We start from the raw sequence: 22,059 nt of genomic DNA on the forward strand, positions 1-22,059 counted from the left end.
ATCCAGATGACGATGACGAATGCAAAGCCGCAACGAAGCCCCTATTGAAAAAAGGCAGGCAGTCCACCTTATTGAGTTCCCTTACTTTTCCTTTTCTCTCCTTCTATTACTTTCACTCACTTGTACGCATTCTCATTCTTTGTCTGTCATGTAACCGTGTTTAAATAAAACACGTTTATCTTGTTCTCACTCTGTCATGAGCGTTCGAAAAGCTGTTGAACCTGGTTGAGTTTGGTTTTCTTTTTCTCTGTTTCTATTGCTCTCACCCTCATATGCAACACATTGTCTCTCACTCTTTGTTACTCTGTCATCTAGTAGTCTTAACTGCCTGGCTCTGGGAATAACTGTTTGTTCCTCCTTTCCTCTTTCCGCTCCTGCTCCTGTAGCTCTAGCACAGTCTCTGAAGCGCCGTTGTGTGTGTGTGTTTATAGACATCTGCTCTGTGGCAGTGTGAGAGGATCTTCCTCTTTGTTCTTAGCTGTGTGTGTGTGTTTGTGTGTACATCTGCTCTGTGGCAGTGTGAGAGGATCTTCCTCTTTGTTCTTAGCTGTGTGTGTGTGTGTGTGTGTGTGTGTGTGTGTGTGTGTGTGTGTGTGTGTGTGTGTGTGTGTGTGTGTGTGTGTGTGTGTGTGTGTGTGTGTGTGTGTGTGTGTGTGTGTGTGTGTGTGTGTACATCTGCTCTGTGGCAGTGTGAGAGGATCTTCCTCTTTGTTCTTAGCTGTGTGTCTACATCTGCTCTGTGGCAGTGTGAGAAGATCTTCCTCTTTGTTCTTAGCTGTGTGTCTACATCTGCTCTGTGGCAGTGTGAAATGGTCTTCCTCTTTGTTCTTAGCTGTGTGTGTGTGTGTATACATCCGCTCTGTGGCAGTGTGAGATGGTCTTCCTCTTTGTTCTTAGCTGTGTGTGTGTGTGTATATCTGCTCTGTGGCAGTGTGAGAGGGTCTTCCTCTTTGTTCTTAGCTGTGTGTGTGTGTATACATCTGCTCTGTGGCAGTGTGAGAGGGTCATCCTCTTTGTTCTTAGCTGTGTGTGTGTGCACTCTGTTGTATTTTCTTTCAATCTTTTCTATCCTGAACTTCCTCAGTCGTAAGTGCCTGTTTCTTCTCTCTGCAGAGATGACAGTCTTCAGTACTTTGTCACTGTCTCGATCTGTTCCTTACTAGCAGGCTGCTCTTTGGGTTTGTCTGTTTTTCCTCTCTTCCTCTCATTCTTTCTCTCCCTCTCTGCCTGTGTCTCGTTCTCCTGTTGTAATAGTCATGTGCTTTTCAGGTACATCTGTTTGATATCCATCCTGTCAACTTAGCCAAGTCACAGACATACACTCAGACAGACCGAGTAGAGAAGGGAATGTTACAATAAAGACACTCACTGACTGCACACAGTTTACATTACACTGAGCCCACTTCACATTACACTGAGCACACAGTTTACGTTACACTGAGCCCACAGTTTACATTACACTGAGCCCACAGTTTACATTACACTGAGCCCACAGTTTACATTACACTGAGCCCACTTCACATTACACTGAGGACACAGTTTACATTACACTGAGCCCACTTCACATTACACTGAGCACACAGTTTACGTTACACTGAGCCCACAGTTTACATTACACTGAGCCTACTTCACATGACACTGAGCACACAGTTTACATTACACTGAGCCCACTTCACATTACACTGAGGACACAGTTTACGTTACACTGAGCCCACTTCACATTACACTGAGCACACAGTTTACGTTACACTGAGCCCACAGTTTACATTACACTGAGCCCACAGTTTACATTACACTGAGCCTACTTCACATGACACTGAGCACACAGTTTACATTACACTGAGCCCACTTCACATTACACTGAGCCCACAGTTTACGTTACACTGAGCTCACAGTTTACATTACACTGAGCCCACAGTTTACATTACACTGAGCCCACAGTTTACATTACACTGAGCCCACAGTTTACATTACACTGAGCCCACAGTTTACATTACACTGAGCCTACTTCACATGACACTGAGCACACAGTTTACATTACACTGAGCCGCTTCACATTACACTGAGCACACAGTTTACATTACACTGAGCCCACTTCATATTACACTGAGCCCACTTCACATTACACTGAGCACACAGTTTACATTACACTGAGCCCACAGTTTACATTACACTGAGCCCACAGTTTACATTACACTGAGCCTACTTCACATGACACTGAGCACACAGTTTACATTACACTGAGCACACAGTTTACATTACACTGAGCCGCTTCACATTACACTGAGCACACAGTTTACATTACACTGAGCCCACTTCGTATTACACTGAGCCCACTTCACATTACACTGAGCACACAGTTTACATTACACTGAGCACACAGTTTACATTACACTGAGCACACAGTTTACATTACACTGAGCCCACAGTTTACATTACACTGAGCCCACAGTTCACATTACACTGAGCCCACAGTTTATATTACACTGAGCCCACAGTTTACATTACACTGAGCCCACAGTTTACATTACACTGAGCCCACAGTTTACATTACACTGAGCCCACAGTTTACATTACACTGAGCACACAGTTTACATTACACTGAGCCGCTTCACATTACACTGAGCACACAGTTTACATTACACTGAGCCCACAGTTTACATTACACTGAGCCCACAGTTTACATTACACTGAGCCCACAGTTTACATTACACTGAGCCCACAGTTTACATTACACTGAGCACACAGTTTACATTACACTGAGCACACAGTTTACATTACACTGAGCCGCTTCACATTACACTGAGCACACAGTTTACATTACACTGAGCCGCTTCACATTACACTGAGCCCACAGTTTACATTACACTGAGCCGCTTCACATTACACTGAGCACACAGTTTACATTACACTGAGCCGCTTCACATTACACTGAGCACACAGTTTACATTACACTGAGCCCACAGTTTACATTACACTGAGCCCACAGTTTACATTACACTGAGCCCACTTCACATTACACTGAGCCCACAGTTTACATTACACTGAGCCCATAGTTTACATTTCACTGAGCCCAATTCACATTACACTGAGCACACAGTTTACATTACACTGAGCCCACTTCACATTACACTGAGCCCACAGTTTACGTTACACTGAGCCCACAGTTTACGTTACACTGAGCCCACAGTTTACATTACACTGAGCCCACAGTTTACATTACACTGAGCCCACAGTTTACATTACACTGAGCCTACTTCACATGACACTGAGCACACAGTTTACATTACACTGAGCACACAGTTTACATTACACTGAGCACACAGTTTACATTACACTGAGCCCACTTCATATTACACTGGGCACACAGTTTACATTACACTGAGCACACAGTTTACATTACACTGAGCACACAGTTTACATTACACTGAGCACACAGTTTACGTTACACTGAGCCCACAGTTTACATTACACTGAGCCCACAGTTTACATTACACTGAGCCCACAGTTTACATTACACTGAGCCCACTTCACATTACACTGAGGACACAGTTTACATTACACTGAGCCCACTTCACATTACACTGAGCACACAGTTTACGTTACACTGAGCCCACAGTTTACATTACACTGAGCCTACTTCACATGACACTGAGCACACAGTTTACATTACACTGAGCCCACTTCACATTACACTGAGGACACAGTTTACGTTACACTGAGCCCACTTCACATTACACTGAGCACACAGTTTACGTTACACTGAGCCCACAGTTTACATTACACTGAGCCCACAGTTTACATTACACTGAGCCTACTTCACATGACACTGAGCACACAGTTTACATTACACTGAGCCCACTTCACATTACACTGAGCCCACAGTTTACGTTACACTGAGCTCACAGTTTACATTACACTGAGCCCACAGTTTACATTACACTGAGCCCACAGTTTACATTACACTGAGCCCACAGTTTACATTACACTGAGCCCACAGTTTACATTACACTGAGCCTACTTCACATGACACTGAGCACACAGTTTACATTACACTGAGCCGCTTCACATTACACTGAGCACACAGTTTACATTACACTGAGCCCACTTCATATTACACTGAGCCCACTTCACATTACACTGAGCACACAGTTTACATTACACTGAGCCCACAGTTTACATTACACTGAGCCCACAGTTTACATTACACTGAGCCTACTTCACATGACACTGAGCACACAGTTTACATTACACTGAGCACACAGTTTACATTACACTGAGCCGCTTCACATTACACTGAGCACACAGTTTACATTACACTGAGCCCACTTCGTATTACACTGAGCCCACTTCACATTACACTGAGCACACAGTTTACATTACACTGAGCACACAGTTTACATTACACTGAGCACACAGTTTACATTACACTGAGCCCACAGTTTACATTACACTGAGCCCACAGTTCACATTACACTGAGCCCACAGTTTATATTACACTGAGCCCACAGTTTACATTACACTGAGCCCACAGTTTACATTACACTGAGCCCACAGTTTACATTACACTGAGCCCACAGTTTACATTACACTGAGCACACAGTTTACATTACACTGAGCCGCTTCACATTACACTGAGCACACAGTTTACATTACACTGAGCCCACAGTTTACATTACACTGAGCCCACAGTTTACATTACACTGAGCCCACAGTTTACATTACACTGAGCCCACAGTTTACATTACACTGAGCACACAGTTTACATTACACTGAGCACACAGTTTACATTACACTGAGCCGCTTCACATTACACTGAGCACACAGTTTACATTACACTGAGCCGCTTCACATTACACTGAGCCCACAGTTTACATTACACTGAGCCGCTTCACATTACACTGAGCACACAGTTTACATTACACTGAGCCGCTTCACATTACACTGAGCACACAGTTTACATTACACTGAGCCCACAGTTTACATTACACTGAGCCCACAGTTTACATTACACTGAGCCCACTTCACATTACACTGAGCCCACAGTTTACATTACACTGAGCCCATAGTTTACATTTCACTGAGCCCAATTCACATTACACTGAGCACACAGTTTACATTACACTGAGCCCACTTCACATTACACTGAGCCCACAGTTTACGTTACACTGAGCCCACAGTTTACGTTACACTGAGCCCACAGTTTACATTACACTGAGCCCACAGTTTACATTACACTGAGCCCACAGTTTACATTACACTGAGCCTACTTCACATGACACTGAGCACACAGTTTACATTACACTGAGCACACAGTTTACATTACACTGAGCACACAGTTTACATTACACTGAGCCCACTTCATATTACACTGGGCACACAGTTTACATTACACTGAGCACACAGTTTACATTACACTGAGCACACAGTTTACATTACACTGAGCACACAGTTTACATTACACTGAGCCGCTTCACATTACACTGAGCCCACAGTTTACATTACACTGAGCACACAGTTTACATTACACTGAGCCGCTTCACATTACACTGAGCCCACAGTTTACATTACACTGAGCCGCTTCACATTACACTGAGCACACAGTTTACATTACACTGAGCCGCTTCACATTACACTGAGCACACAGTTTACATTACACTGAACCCACAGTTTACATTACACTGAGCCCACAGTTTACATTACACTGAGCCCACTTCACATTACACTGAGCCCACAGTTTACATTACACTGAGCCCATAGTTTACATTTCACTGAGCCCAATTCACATTACACTGAGCACACAGTTTACATTACACTGAGCCCACTTCACATTACACTGAGCCCACAGTTTACGTTACACTGAGCCCACAGTTTACGTTACACTGAGTCCACAGTTTACATTACACTGAGCCCACAGTTTACATTACACTGAGCCCACAGTTTACATTACACTGAGCCCACAGTTTACATTACACTGAGCCTACTTCACATGACACTGAGCACACAGTTTACATTACACTGAGCCCACTTCATATTACACTGAGCCTACTTCACATGACACTGAGCACACAGTTTACATTACACTGAGCCCACAGTTTACATTACACTGAGCACACAGTTTACATTACACTGAGCCCACAGTTTACATTACACTGAGCCCACAGTTTACATTACACTGAGCCTACTTCACATGACACTGAGCACACAGTTTACATTACACTGAGCACACAGTTTACATTACACTGAGCACACAGTTTACATTACACTGAGCACACAGTTTACATTACACTGAGCACACAGTTTACATTACACTGAGCACACAGTTTACATTACACTGAGCCCACAGTTCACATTACACTGAGCCCACAGTTTACATTACACTGAGCCCACAGTTTACATTACACTGAGCCCACAGTTTACATTACACTGAGCCCACAGTTTACATTACACTGAGCCCACAGTTTACATTACACTGAGCCCATAGTTTACATTACACTGAGCCCACAGTTTACATTACACTGAGCACACAGTTTACATTACACTGAGCCGCTTCACATTACACTGAGCCCACAGTTTACATTACACTGAGCCCACAGTTTACATTACACTGAGCCCACAGTTTACATTACACTGAGCCCACAGTTTACATTACACTGAGCCCACAGTTTACATTACACTGAGCCCACAGTTTACATTACACTGAGCCCACAGTTTACATTACACTGAGCCGCTTCACATTACACTGAGCACACAGTTTACATTACACTGAGCCGCTTCACATTACACTGAGCACACAGTTTACATTACACTGAGCCCACAGTTTACATTACACTGAGCCCACAGTTTACGTTACACTGAGCACACAGTTTACATTACACTGAGCCCACTTCACATTACACTGAGCACACAGTTTACATTACACTGAGCCCACTTCACATTACACTGAGCCCACTTCACGTTACACTGATTCCACTTCACGTTACACTGAGCCCACAGTTTACGTTACACTGAGACCACAGTTTACGTTACACTGAGCCCACACAGTTTACGTTACACTGAGCACACAGTTTACGTTACACTGAGCACACAGTTTACGTTACACTGAGCACACAGTTTACGTTACACTGAGCACACAGTTTACGTTACACTGAGCACACAGTTTACGTTACACTGAGCCCACAGTTTACGTTACACTGAGCACACAGTTTACGTTACACTGAGCACACAGTTTACGTTACACTGAGCACACAGTTTACGTTACACTGAGCCCACAGTTTACATTACACTGAGCGCACTTCACATTACACTGAGCCCACAGTTTACGTTACACTGAGCCCACAGTTTACGTTACACTGAGCCCACAGTTTACATTACACTGAGCCCACAGTTTACATTACACTGAGCCCACAGTTTACATTACACTGAGCCTACTTCACATGACACTGAGCACACAGTTTACATTACACTGAGCACACAGTTTACATTACACTGAGCACACAGTTTACATTACACTGAGCCCACTTCATATTACACTGGGCACACAGTTTACATTACACTGAGCACACAGTTTACATTACACTGAGCACACAGTTTACATTACACTGAGCACACAGTTTACATTACACTGAGCCGCTTCACATTACACTGAGCCCACAGTTTACATTACACTGAGCACACAGTTTACATTACACTGAGCCGCTTCACATTACACTGAGCCCACAGTTTACATTACACTGAGCCGCTTCACATTACACTGAGCACACAGTTTACATTACACTGAGCCGCTTCACATTACACTGAGCACACAGTTTACATTACACTGAGCCCACAGTTTACATTACACTGAGCCCACAGTTTACATTACACTGAGCCCACTTCACATTACACTGAGCCCACAGTTTACATTACACTGAGCCCATAGTTTACATTTCACTGAGCCCAATTCACATTACACTGAGCACACAGTTTACATTACACTGAGCCCACTTCACATTACACTGAGCCCACAGTTTACGTTACACTGAGCCCACAGTTTACGTTACACTGAGCCCACAGTTTACATTACACTGAGCCCACAGTTTACATTACACTGAGCCCACAGTTTACATTACACTGAGCCCACAGTTTACATTACACTGAGCCTACTTCACATGACACTGAGCACACAGTTTACATTACACTGAGCCCACTTCATATTACACTGAGCCTACTTCACATGACACTGAGCACACAGTTTACATTACACTGAGCCCACAGTTTACATTACACTGAGCACACAGTTTACATTACACTGAGCCCACAGTTTACATTACACTGAGCCCACAGTTTACATTACACTGAGCCTACTTCACATGACACTGAGCACACAGTTTACATTACACTGAGCACACAGTTTACATTACACTGAGCACACAGTTTACATTACACTGAGCACACAGTTTACATTACACTGAGCACACAGTTTACATTACACTGAGCACACAGTTTACATTACACTGAGCCCACAGTTCACATTACACTGAGCCCACAGTTTACATTACACTGAGCCCACAGTTTACATTACACTGAGCCCACAGTTTACATTACACTGAGCCCACAGTTTACATTACACTGAGCCCACAGTTTACATTACACTGAGCCCACAGTTTACATTACACTGAGCCCACAGTTTACATTACACTGAGCCCACAGTTTACATTACACTGAGCCGCTTCACATTACACTGAGCACACAGTTTACATTACACTGAGCCGCTTCACATTACACTGAGCACACAGTTTACATTACACTGAGCCCACAGTTTACATTACACTGAGCCCACAGTTTACGTTACACTGAGCACACAGTTTACATTACACTGAGCCCACTTCACATTACACTGAGCACACAGTTTACATTACACTGAGCCCACTTCACATTACACTGAGCCCACTTCACGTTACACTGATTCCACTTCACGTTACACTGAGCCCACAGTTTACGTTACACTGAGACCACAGTTTACGTTACACTGAGCCCACACAGTTTACGTTACACTGAGCACACAGTTTACGTTACACTGAGCACACAGTTTACGTTACACTGAGCACACAGTTTACGTTACACTGAGCACACAGTTTACGTTACACTGAGCACACAGTTTACGTTACACTGAGCCCACAGTTTACGTTACACTGAGCACACAGTTTACGTTACACTGAGCACACAGTTTACGTTACACTGAGCCCACAGTTTACATTACACTGAGCGCACTTCACACTACACTGAGCACACCGTTTACGTTACACTGAGCACACCGTTTACGTTACACTGAGCACACCGTTTACGTTACACTGAGCACACCGTTTACGTTACACTGAGCACACAGTTTACGTTACACTGAGCACACAGTTTACATTACACTGAGCACACAGTTTACATTACACTGAGCACACCGTTTACATTACACTGAGCACACGGTCCCCCTTGTCCGTATAATTTTATTAATTATGATCTGAAAGACAAAACGGATCCTAGACACTTTATGAATGTGGGCCCAGTCTGAGTCACACAGAGGAATTCCTAGCTAGGTCATCTCCCTCATTGAGGATGCAGCTTCCTGTCCTGTCTTGATCTTAGTGTCTGACATAGCACTTTTTTGGCCACACAGACAAGAGCCCCCAGAGGTTGAACGTGGCCGACCAGAGGCTGCTGGACGCCAGTCAGCTGTTCAAGAGGAAACAGGGCAAGGGCACCGTGGACGTGTGGTGGCTCTTTGACGACGGTGGTGAGTTTGGCCCTCCAGACCAAGGGGGTGTTTTCTGGATACTTTGTGCCTATTGGTTGCTGTTACAGAGCAACTTGGTTGTAGTTGGAAGTTTGACAAACAGTCTATTGAGGACAGTCAATTCAGGAAGAGGTCAGGATGACTTAGCAGTCTGAAGCGTGCTGCACTCAGAACTAGAATATCTCTTTGGTTGAGAATATTACTGGTTACGAAATCACCAGTGAGTAACATATGCAACGAGAGTAACATGCCGCTGAGAAATTAGAAAAATATACATTGGACAAGAGACTAAGATTGTACCAACATGAGTGGAGTAGGCACAGCAGCCATGTAGACACTTTGGAAACATTTAGAGAGACCCATAACTCTGCACATCAGTAAGAAGAGACTGGTGTTGCCGCATTGCACCAAACACAGAGTAGTGACTGACTGTGTCTCTGTAATGTGACTGTGCCAGGCCTTACCCTGCTCATCCCCTACTTGCTCACCAACAAGAAGAAGTGGAAGGACTGCAAGATCCGCGTCTTCATCGGAGGCAAGATCAACAGGATCGACCACGACCGCAGAGCGTGAGTGACCTTCTATTCACTACAGATCTGTATTGCTTTCTATTCGCTGTAGATCTATACTGCCAATGGGAATGTATTGAAAGTATACTACATGACCAAAAGTATGTGGACACCTGCTCATCGAACATCTCATTCCAAAATTATGGGCATTACTATAGAGCTGGTCCCCCCTTTGCTGCTGTAACAGCATCCACTCTTCTGGGAAGGCTTTCCACTAGATGCTGGAACATTGGTGCAGGGACTTGCTTCCATTCAGCCTCAAGAGCATTAGTGAAGTTGGGCACTGATATTGGGCGATTAGGCCTAGCTCGCAGTCGGCTTTCCAATTCATCCCAAAGGTGTTCGATGGAGTTGAGGTCAGAGCTTTGTGCTGGCCAGTCAAGTTATTCCACACCGATCTTGACAAACCATTTCTGTATGGACCTCGCTTTGTGCACAGGGACATTGTCATGCTGAAACAGGAAAGGGCCTTCCCCCAAACTGTTGCCACAAAGTTGAAAGCACAGAATTGTCTAGAATGTCATTGTATGCTGTAGCGTTAAGATTTCCCTTCACATGAAAAACCGCCCTAGAACATTATTCCTTCTCCACCAAACTTTACAGTTGGCACTATGCATTTGGGCAGGTAGCGTTCTCCTGGTATCCGCCAAACCCATATTTGTCCGTCGGACTGCCAGATGGTAACGTGTGATTCATCACTCCAGAGAACGCGTTCCCACTGCTCCAGAGTCCAATCGCGGTGCACTTTACACCACTCCAGCCGACACTTGGCATTGCGTGTGGTGATCTTAGACTTGTTTGCAGCTGCTCGGCCATGGAACCCCATTTCATAAAGCTCCCAGCGAAGAGTTCTGCTGACGTTGCTTCGAGGTAATTTGGAACACTGTAGTAAAGAGGATGCCTGGTTGTTCTTTAAATGTAATTTCCTCACCATCTTAAAAAAGCATGCCCCTTTCAGAAAAATGTAGAACTAAGAACAGATATAGCCCTTAGTTCACTCCAGATCAGACTGCCCTCGACCAGCACAAAAACATCCTGTGGTGTACTGCACTAGCATAGAATAGTCCCAGCGATATGCAACTTTTCAGGGAAGTCAGGAACCAATACACACAGTTAGTTAGGAAAGCAAAGGCTAGCTTTTTCAAACAGAAATTTGCATTCTGCAGCTCTAACTCCAAAACGTTCTGGGACACTGTAAAGTCCATGGCGAATAAGAGCACCTCCTCCCAGCTGCCCATGGCACTGAGGCTAGGAAACAATGTCACCACCGATAAATCCACGATAATCGAGAATTTCAATAAGCATTTCTCTACGGCTGGCCATGCTTTCCTCCTGGCTACCCCAACCCCGGCCACCAGCTCTGCACCCCCCGCAGCTACTTCCCAAGCCTCCCCAGCTTCTCCTTCACCCAAATCCAGATAGCAGATGTTCTGAAAGAGCTGCAAAACTTGGACCCGTACAAATCAGCTGGACTAGACAATCTGGGCCCTCTAGTAATAGGGGTTGCAAAAATGGCGGCGGATAATTTTAGTCTGTTCGACCTCTCGTATCGTCCGAGATTCCTAAAGATTGGAAAGCTGCCACAGTCATCCCCCTCTTCAAAGGGGGTGACACTCTAGACCCAAGCTTACAGACCTATATCCATCCTGCCCTGCCTTTCCAAAGTCTTCGAAAGCCAAGTTAACTAACAGATCACTGACCATTTCAAATCCCACCGTACCTTCTCCGCTGTGCAATCCGGTTTCCGAGCTGGTTCCAGGTGCACCTCAGCCACATTCAAGGTACTAAACGATAAAATACAGTACTCTGCAGCCGTCTTCATCAACCTGGCCATGGCTTTCGAATCTGTCAATCCCCGTATTCTTATCGGCAGACTCAACAGCCTTGGTTTCTCAAATGACTGCCTCGCCTGGTTCACCAACTACTTCTCAGATATAGTTCAGTGTGTCAAATCGGAGGGCCTGTTGTCCGAACCTCTGGCAGTCTCTATAGGGGTACCACAGGGTTCAATTCTCGGGCCGACCCTTTTATCTGTATTTATCAATGATGTCGCTCTTGCTGCGGGTTATTCCTTGATCCACCTCTACGCAGATGACACCATTCTGTATACATCTGGCCCATCTTGGACACTATGTTAACAAACCTCCAAACGAGCTTCAATGCCATACAACACTCCTTCCGTGGCCTCCAACTGCTCTTAAACGCTAGTAAAACTAAATGCATGCTCTTCAACTGATCGTTGCCCGCACCCACCCACCTGACTACCATCACTACTCTGGACAGTTCTGACTTAGAATATGTGGACAACTACAAATACCTAGGTGTTTGGCTAGACTGTAACCTCTCCTTCCAGAATCATATGAAGCTTCTCCAATCCAAATTAAATCTAGAATCGGCTTCCTATTTCGTAACAAAGCCTCCTTTACTCACGCCACCAAACATACCCTATACCGATCCTCGACTTTGGCGATGTAATTTACAAAATAGCCTCCAACACTCGACTCAGCAAACTGGATGCGGTCTATCACAGTGCCATCTGTTTTGGCACCAAAGCCCCATATACCACCCACCACTGCGACCTGTATGCTCTCGTTGGCTGGCCCTCGCTACATATTCGTCGCTAGAACCACTGGCTCCAGGTCATCCATAAGTCTTTGCTAGGTAAAGCTCTGCCTTAGCTCACTGGTCACCATAACAGCACCCACCCTTGGCACGCGCTCCAGCAGGTATATCTCACTGGTCAACCCCAAAGCCAACACCCCCTTTGGCCGCCTTTCCTTCCAGTTCTCTGCTGCCAATGACTGGAACGACTTGCAAAAATCGCTCAAGTTGGAGACTTATATCTCCCTCACTAACTTTAAGCATCAGCTATCTGAGGAGCTCACAGATCACTGCACCTGTACACAGCCCATCTGTAAATAGCCCATCCAACTACCTACCTCATCCCCATATTGTTTTTATTAACTTTTTTTTGCTCTTTTGCACACCAGTATTTCTACTTGCACATCATCATCTGCGCATGTATAACTCCAGTGTTAATTTGCTAAATTGTAATTACTTCGCTACTATGGCCTATTTATTGCCTTACCTCCTTACTCCATTTGCACACACTGTATATAGATTTTTCTATTGTGTTATTGACTGTACTTTTGTTTATGTCACATGTAACTCTGTTGTTTTTGTCGCACTGCTTTGCTTTATCTTGTCCAGGTTGCAGTTGTAAATGAGAACTTGTTCTCAACTGGCCTACCTGGTTAAATAAAAAAAATCTGAACAGTTTCCAACTGTGCTAACATAATTGCAAAATTGGTTTTGTAATGATCAAGTAGCCTTTTAAAATGATAAACTTGGATTAGCTAACACAACGTGCCATTGGAACCCAGGAGTGATGGTTGCTGATAATGGGCCTCTGTTTTTAATGAAATATCTACATAGGCGTACAATCTGCCGTTTCCAGCCACAACAGTCATTTACAACATTAACAATGTCTACAGTGTATTTCTGATCAATTTTATGTTATTTTAATGGACAAAAACAAGGACATTACTAAGTGACCCTAAGCTTTTGAACAATAATGTCTATCTATAGTGTACATTGTAATACTATATGCGTTTTCCACTTCCATTTTTTACATTCCATATTGAGTAATACATTTTTATATTCTCTTACATCCTAGATTTAGGTCTGTCTGGCAAATTCCCTCAAACCCCTAATACCGCCAATGCTAAATAAGATCAGTGTGTTACAGGTTCAAGGGATGAGCTTGCTCTGCTCTTAGCTGCCCGTCAGAGCCCTATGCTACATTGCCTTCCAAAAATACAGCTTAGTCACTGACTGGCACAGGTACGGCCCTTACAGGATTAAACCCACGTTATTCCACCACCACATTAAATCTGCATGTTTTTCTATATAACAATTTGTTATATTTGCTTCACAGAAGCAGGTTAGGGTCTCTTCTTTCTCCCACTCATCTGTCTTCTTTCTCTTTTCTCTCTGTGTTGTTGTGGCGGCAGTGTTATTGTCCAACACAAATGTCCTGACCCTCACTCTCATTGTCCCCCACAGCTGCCTCCTGCCTCCTTTTGTTGGCTAGAATGAGCACTGGCAACCCAGGCCTTCCATTTTAGAGTATGTGTGTGTGTGTCACAAGCCATATTAGCCTTGCTAATTTAAAATAGCGTTTCAGTATTGGCAAACTATATTTTTGGACCTTGTTTGTTCTATACTTGGACCTCATTGTTGCAATTATATCCCATCCAAACTCTCGGCATGTAATTGAGGATTCAAGTATCCCTTTGATATGAAAGTCATTGTATATAAGAGTCGCTGTGCTTACTCGGACATGACATGTTTGGAGTCGCTGAAGATGTTTTGAGGAGAAGTTATCCCTGTCTTTTTTTTTTTACCTAGGGAAATGAGTGTCATAAAGAGAAAGCATCTTAACAGCTTTCTCCTAAATATCTGGAAAATATTGATTTCAGCTCGCACCTGTTCGCTATGCTACTTCAAACAGTAGCAATCCTTTCAAATGGCTTCTTGATGCCCTCAGTGGCTTGTGCGGTCTCTCCAAAGCTCTTGGATGTAAAGCGGCATGAAAACTGCTTTAGTGTTATGTGTTGTTACATTTTCTCCTCAGGATGGCCACCCTGCTCAGCAAGTTCAGGATAGACTTCTCCGACATCAACGTACTGGGAGACATCAACACCAAGCCCAAGAAAGAGAAGTATGTGGTTTTTCTCTCAAGATTTGATTCTCCCTCACATGACAGTTCTGAGGTTGTCGGGCGGGTTGGGGTTCTAAATTGAAATGTCAAGGCAAAAACGCCAAGGCCTCCCGAGTGGCGCAGCAGTCTAAGGCATCACAGTGCTTGAGGCATCACTACAGAACCGGGTTCTATCCCAGGCTGTCTCACAACCGGCCGTGACCGGGAGTCCCATAGGGCGGTGCACAATTGGCCCAGGGTCGCCCGGGTTAGGGAATTGAACACTTATGGGAGATTCTGGAGCAGTGCCTGCGACTGCGTTTTCCACCACCATTAACAAAACACCAAATGTATTTATTAGGACACCCATTCGCCGCTGCGAAAGCGTCAGCCGCTCTTCCCGTGGTCCACATGAAACATGACATCGTACAGAACATTATTAGTCAAGGACTGAAATACATACATTTTAAACATCACACACAGCCGACATATTAGTACACACATACAATGTCTAAGTCTAATACATAGCACAGTGCAAATTACAATGCAACATATATCAAATGGCTCTCTCTTAATGGCTCTCCCTTTGTGCAGTAAGGTGTTATTTTTGGACCTGGAAACTGAAGAGGCTACTGGCTTGCATGTCTTGTACTGATGAGTGTCTGAACTGTGTGCCAACTGCTTGAACAGACAGTTCGGTACCTTCAAAACATCAGTACCTTGCACAAAGAACAATAGTTATGCAGTCAATCTTTCCTCAACTTTGAGCCAGGCGAGACTGACACTTTCCCTCCGTGTACATCTAAGTGGGATATGTGCAGCTTTGTTCTGGACCAACTGCAATTTACCTAGGTCCTTTTTTGCCGCACATGACCACACAGCTGGGCAGTAGTCCAAGTGTGACAACTTGGGCATGTAGGACCTGTCTGGTCGACTGAGATGTCAAGACGGCAGAACGCCCTATCATGGACAGACCTCTTCCCATTTTAGCAACCATTGAGTCTATATGTTTTAACCATGACAGCTTGCTATCGAGAGTTACACCCAGCAGTTTACTCTCCTCAAATTTCTCAATAGCCACATTATTCATTATTAGATCTAAACCGTGAGGTAGATGAACCTGTAGCCATATTATTTCCACGTCATCTGACATGAGATTAGCTCTCAGCCTAAAAGGAATATGACTCTGGACATACAGTGCCTTGCAAAAGTATTCATCCCCTTTGCATTTGTCCTATTTGTTGCATTACAACCTGTAATTTAGATAGATTTTTATTTGGATTTCATGTAATGGACATACACAAAATATTCCAAATTGGTGAAGTGAAATGGAAAAAAAATACTTGATTCAAAAAATTCAACAAAAACAAGAATGGAAAAATGGTGCGTGCATATGTATTCACCCCTAAATAAGATCTGGTGCAACCAATTACATCCAGAAGTCAGATAATTTGTTAAATAAAGCCCACCTGTGTGCAATATAAGTGTCTCATGATCTGTCACGTTTTCAGTATATATGCACCTGTTCTGAAAGGCCCCAGAGTCTGCAACACCACTAAGCAAGCGGCACCATGAAGACCAAGGAGCTCTCCAAACAGGTCAGGGACAAAGTTGTGGAGAAGTACAGATCAGTGTAGGGTTATAAAATAATATCCCAAACTTTGAACATCCCACGGAGCACCATTAAAACCATTATTAAAAAATGGAAAGAATATGGCTCCACAACAAACCTGCCATGAGAGCCGCCCACCAAAACTCACGGACCAGGCATGGAGGGCATTAATCAGAGAGGCAACAAAGAGACCAAAGATAACCCTGAAGGAGCTGCAAAGCTCCACAGCGGAGATTGGAGTGTCTGTGCATAGGACAGACCACAAGCCGTACACGCCACAGAGCTGGGCTTTACAGAAGAGTGACCAGAAAAAAAGCCATTGCTTTCAGAATTGAATACAGGGAAAGTCTTGAGGGAAACCGGTTTGTCTTCCAGAGATTTGAGACTGGGACGACGGTTCACCTTCCAGCAGGACAATGACCCTAAGCATACTGCTTAAGCAACACTCGAGTAGTTTATTGGGAAACATTTAAATGTCTTGGAATGGCCTAGTCAAAGCCCAGACCTCAATCCAATTGAGAATCTGTGGTATGACTTAAAGATTGCTGTACACCAGCGGAACGCATCCAACTTGAAGGAGCTGGTGCAGTTTTACCTTGAAGAATAGGCAAAAATTAAAGTGGCTAGATGTGCTAAGGTTTTAGAGACATACCCCAAGAGACTTACAGCTGTAGGTGTACGTGTAACAGTATTACTTTAATCCGTCCCCTCGCGAACCAGGGACCCTCTGCACACATCAACAACAGTCACCCACGAAGCGTCGTTACCCATCGCTCCACAAAAGCCGCGGCCCTTGCAGAGCAAGGGGAACCACTCCTTCAATTCAAGGTCTCAAAGCGAGTGATGTAACCGATTGAAACGCTATTAGCGCGCACCACCGCAAACTAGCTAGCCATTTCACATCCGTTACACTCACCCCCCTTTCAACCTCCTCCTTTTTCCGAGGCAACCAGTGATCCGGGTCAACAGCATCAATGTAACAGTTTAACTTTACGGCGTCCCCTCGCCCCGACCCGGGCGCAAACCAGGGACCCTCTGCACACATCAACAACGGTCGCCCACGAAGCATCGTTACCCATCGCTCCACAGAGCAGAGCAAGGGGAACCACTACTTCAATTCAAGGTCTCAAAGCGAGTGACGTAACCGATTGAAACGCTATTAGCGCGCACCACCGCTAATTAGCTAGCCATTTCACATCCGTTACACACGCACAAGTTCATTTTTCTTTTGTTGTTTGAAGATGCAAAATATTTTTTATTGTGAAACAGTGGTAGGGATGTTGTGTAAATCAAATGATACAAACCCCCCTAAAAATCCATTATAATTCCAGGTTGTAAGGCAACAAAATAGGGAAAAATGCCAAGGGGGGTGAATACTTTTGCAAGCCACTGTACATGGAAATACCTCCTCCGGTTACATTTCTATCTTTCCAATACAGTGAATTACGAAAGTATTCAGACCCCTTCACTTTTTCCAAATGTTACGTTACAGCCTTACTCTAAAGGGGATTCAACTTTGTTTTATCAATCTACATACGATACCCCATAATAACAAAGGGGGAAAAATGTATTTAATTTTTTTGCCAATGTGTTGAAAATAAAACATTTACATAAGTATTCAGACCCTTATCTCGTTACTTTGTTGAAGCACCTTTGGCAGCAGTTACAGCCTCGAGTCTACTTGGGTATGACGCTACAAGCTTGGCACACCTGTATTTGGAGTTTCTCCCAGTCTTCTCTGCAGATCCTCTCAACTCTGTCAGGTTGGATGGGGAGCGTTGCTACACAGCTATTTTCATCGCTTCATCATTATGGGGTATTGTGTGTTTGATTTAGGGGGAATTCTTTTTACTCCATTTTACAATAAGTCTAATGTAACAATGTGGAAAAAGTGAAGTGGTCTGAATATTTTCCGAATGCACTGTATATTCTATAACCATGTATAGCTACTATTGCATCAAAATGAATTATCTAAGTGTGTTTCAGAGATGGCCTGGATGTTTTCTGAAAATACATTTCATGAACCTTGTTTTTCAGGCTACATACTAAACTCAGCAAAAAAAGAAACATCCTCTCACTGTCAACTGTGTTTATTTTCAGCAAACTTAACATGTGTATGAACATAAGATTCAACAACTGCGACATAAACTGAACAAGTTCCACAGACATTGAATAATGTGTCCCTAAACAAAGGGGAGGGGGTCAAAATCAAAAGTAACAGTCAGTATCTGATGTGGCCACCAGCTGCGTTAAGTAATGCAGTGCATCTCCTCCTCATGGACTGCACCAGATGTGCCAGTTCTTGCTGTGAGATGTTACTCCACTCTTCCACCAAGGCACCTGCAAGTTCCCGGACATTTCTGGGGGGAATGGCCCTAGCCCTCACCCTCCGATCCAACAGGTCCCAGACGTGCTCAATGGGATTGAGATATGGGCTCTTCGCTGGCCATGGCAGAACACTGACATTCCTGTCTTGCAGGAAATCATGCACAGGGTCATGTCAGGATGAGCTTGCAGGAAGGGTACCACATGAGGGAGGAGGATGTCTTCCCTGTAATGCACAGCGTTGAGATTGCCTGCAATGACAACAAGCTCAGTCCGATGATGCTGTGACACACCGCCTCAGACCATGATGGCCCCCCCACCTCCAAATCGATCCCGCTCCAGAGTACAGGCCTCAGTGTAACGCTCATTCCTTCGGCGATAAACGCAAATCCGACCATCACCCCTGGTGAGACAAAACCGCGACTCGTCAGTGAAGAGCACTTCTTGCCAGTCCTGTCTGGTCCAGCGACGGTGGGTTTGTGCCCGTAGGCGATATTGTTGCCGGTGATGTCTGGTGAGGACCTGCCTTACAACAGGCCTACAAGCCCTCTGTCCGCAATAGGCTGAGAGGCTGGACTGTCTGAGCACTGATGGAGGGATTGTGCCTTCCTGGTGTAACTCAGGAAGTTGTTGTTGCTTTCCTGTACCTGTCCTGTCGGTGTGATGTTCAGATGTACCGATCCTGTGCAGGTGTTACACGTGGTCTGCCACTGCGAGGATGATCAGCTGTCCGTGCTGTCTTCCTGTAGCGCTGTCTTAGGCATGTCACAGCACGGACATTGCAATTTATTGCCCTGGCCACATCTGCAGTCCTCATGCCTCCTTGCAGCATGCCTAAGGCAAGTTCACGCAGACTATGGTGGTTGTGATGGAATCCGATGGAGAAGGAAGAAGAACAGAACGGGCCTGCCTCGGGGAGGAGGTGTGCTTCGACTCATGCCAGCCTGACTCACAGCACATGTAGCAGTGGATGGAGTCGGAATCCTCGGGGAGATGGAGGGCCCAAGACCTTTTTTTCCTTTGGTCAGGGATTGGCTGAGCTGTGGAGGGTGCCCGTGGACGGCTGCATTCTGTTGGTGTACTCCCAGGATCAGAGCTGACTCCCAGGGCCGGTATGTCCGCCTTCAGCTGTTTAATAACTGAATCTGATCTCCTAGGATATATGGAGGACAACCAGACTGTCTCCCACCCGACCTCCTTCACATTGCCGGTGTCTCCCACTGGCCGCCGAGTTAAGCCTACCATCTATCCAGTGCTTTGGAGCAGGTCAGTACTGCCAGACTCATCAACCCCCTTGGCTGTAGGAGGCATCCAGAACTGACATTCTGTGTGCCTGGGCTGCATCCAAGTACTTAGAAAGCACATCTTGTTTTTCCGCAGTTGAGGTAGCAGCCGGAGAATCGCTTCCCTAAGCTGTTTGACGATGATACATTTGGATCAGACAAAGAATTCACGTTCATTTGAGTTCCACCTTATCCTGCTCTTGCGTTGATATGATCTCAGACCTAGCGCATTTGAGCCCAGATGTAGACGCGAATACCACTGCTGTTTTGACTCTTAACACTGCAAGCGTTATCTTGCTCTCTTAGCATGATGGCTAACCACTAACTATTGTGTTTTTTTTAGCAGGAATCCGGGACACAAACTTGCGTTCCCAGCTATCTGAACTTCCAATGGTTAAAGATGATGTGGTTGACATGATTAAAAAAGATTTCATGAAAACAACAGACCGAGTGTAGACCGCTCTGATGACGGCTGTTGCGTGATGACCTATGCCCTCACATAGCATTGAGTTGAACGTTGACACCTTCAATAATCATGAAAGTGTTGGCTCGTGTGACTCAATATTAGGAAAGTGTTCCTAATGTTTGGTATACTCAGTGTATATACTCAAATATACTGGCCTGTTATATATACTGTGCGTGTGTACTAAAGTTTCTAACTAATCATTTACTAACCTTTAAACCCCTATGGTTGTGCAGTGTTACTGCTTTTGAAGAGATGATCGAGCCGTACCGGCTGAAGGAGGACGACATGGAGCAGGATACGGCGGAGGCACAGAAGGCCAGCGAGCCCTGGAGGATAACCGACAACGAGCTGGAGCTCTACAGGGCCAAGGTAAATCTAACCACTCTGGCCATCACCATATTACTTACTCCTATCCAGTTATTTCAGATCTGTGAACATGGAAGTGGTAAGGGGCTAGCTGTAGGATGCTGGGAGCCAAATAGAACCAGCCTATAAAACGTTTTGAAATGGGGTCCTCCAGAGTTGAGTATTGTGCCCAATGTCTTTGAGATGTATGGGGATGAAAGTGCTCCCATATCTGCCTATCCTACAGCAAAGTGTGGCCGCTGCTTCAGATGGGATTCTCGACGAATGTGTATCCGTTTTAACCTGTGTTTTTGTTTTGGTTCTTCTCAGACTAATCGTCAGATCAGACTGAACGAACTGCTGAAGGAACACTCAAGCACAGCTAACCTCATTGTCATGCAAGTAGATTTAAGAGCATGTCTTTTTTTGTGTGGTGTGTGTGCACGCAAAAGTATTGAGGCCTTGTGTCTGGGGCCGGCAGGTAGCCTAGCAGGTTAAGAGCATTGGGCCGGTAAACGAAAGGTTACTGGCTTGAATCCCCGAGCCGAATAGGTGAAAAATCTGTCAATGTGCCCTTGAGCAAGGCACTTAACCCAAATTGCTCCTGTAAGTTGCTCTGGATAAGAGCGTCTGCTAAGTGACTAAAATGTCAATTGTAATAACAGCCGCTAAGTGAATCAGCTGGGTGCCCTGTAAACTGAGACGCCAGCTGCCCTCACACTCTCTTGCTCTCCTCTGTCTCCCTCCTCGTCCCCTTTAGGTCTTCTCTCCTCCTTCTCTCCCTGCCACTTCTCTTTCATCTTTTCTCTCTGTTGCTCTACCTTCTCTCTTTCTCAATCCACTCGTCTTCTTTATTTACCTCTTCCTATTCTCCCCCTCGCCATTTTCCTACCATCATCCTGCTTCCCATTTATTCTCCCTCTGCTTCCTCACTCATCCTTCCCTCTCTATGCATGGGCGCACACACACAATACTCCACTCGCACTCATTA

General features: G+C 44.9%; 1 protein-coding gene across 2 annotated transcripts in view; it reads left to right on the top strand.

The window, feature by feature from the left end:
- The window catches only part of LOC129863657 (solute carrier family 12 member 2-like), a 95,328-nt gene that overhangs the window by 68,445 nt on the left and 4,824 nt on the right, over positions 1-22,059 (top strand). Inside the window, exons 21-26 of one of the 2 annotated variants that reach the window (XM_055935784.1) lie at positions 7-54; positions 9,650-9,766; positions 10,224-10,335; positions 14,972-15,058; positions 20,957-21,092; positions 21,399-21,466. In XM_055935784.1, coding sequence (XP_055791759.1) covers positions 7-54; positions 9,650-9,766; positions 10,224-10,335; positions 14,972-15,058; positions 20,957-21,092; positions 21,399-21,466 — 568 coding nt within the window. The remainder of the gene's footprint in view (positions 1-6; positions 55-9,649; positions 9,767-10,223; positions 10,336-14,971; positions 15,059-20,956; positions 21,093-21,398; positions 21,467-22,059) is intronic. The other variant, XM_055935785.1, reaches the window with a different exon arrangement.

This window comes from Salvelinus fontinalis, chromosome 10 (assembly GCF_029448725.1).
Source record: "Salvelinus fontinalis isolate EN_2023a chromosome 10, ASM2944872v1, whole genome shotgun sequence".
NCBI lineage: Eukaryota > Metazoa > Chordata > Actinopteri > Salmoniformes > Salmonidae > Salvelinus > Salvelinus fontinalis.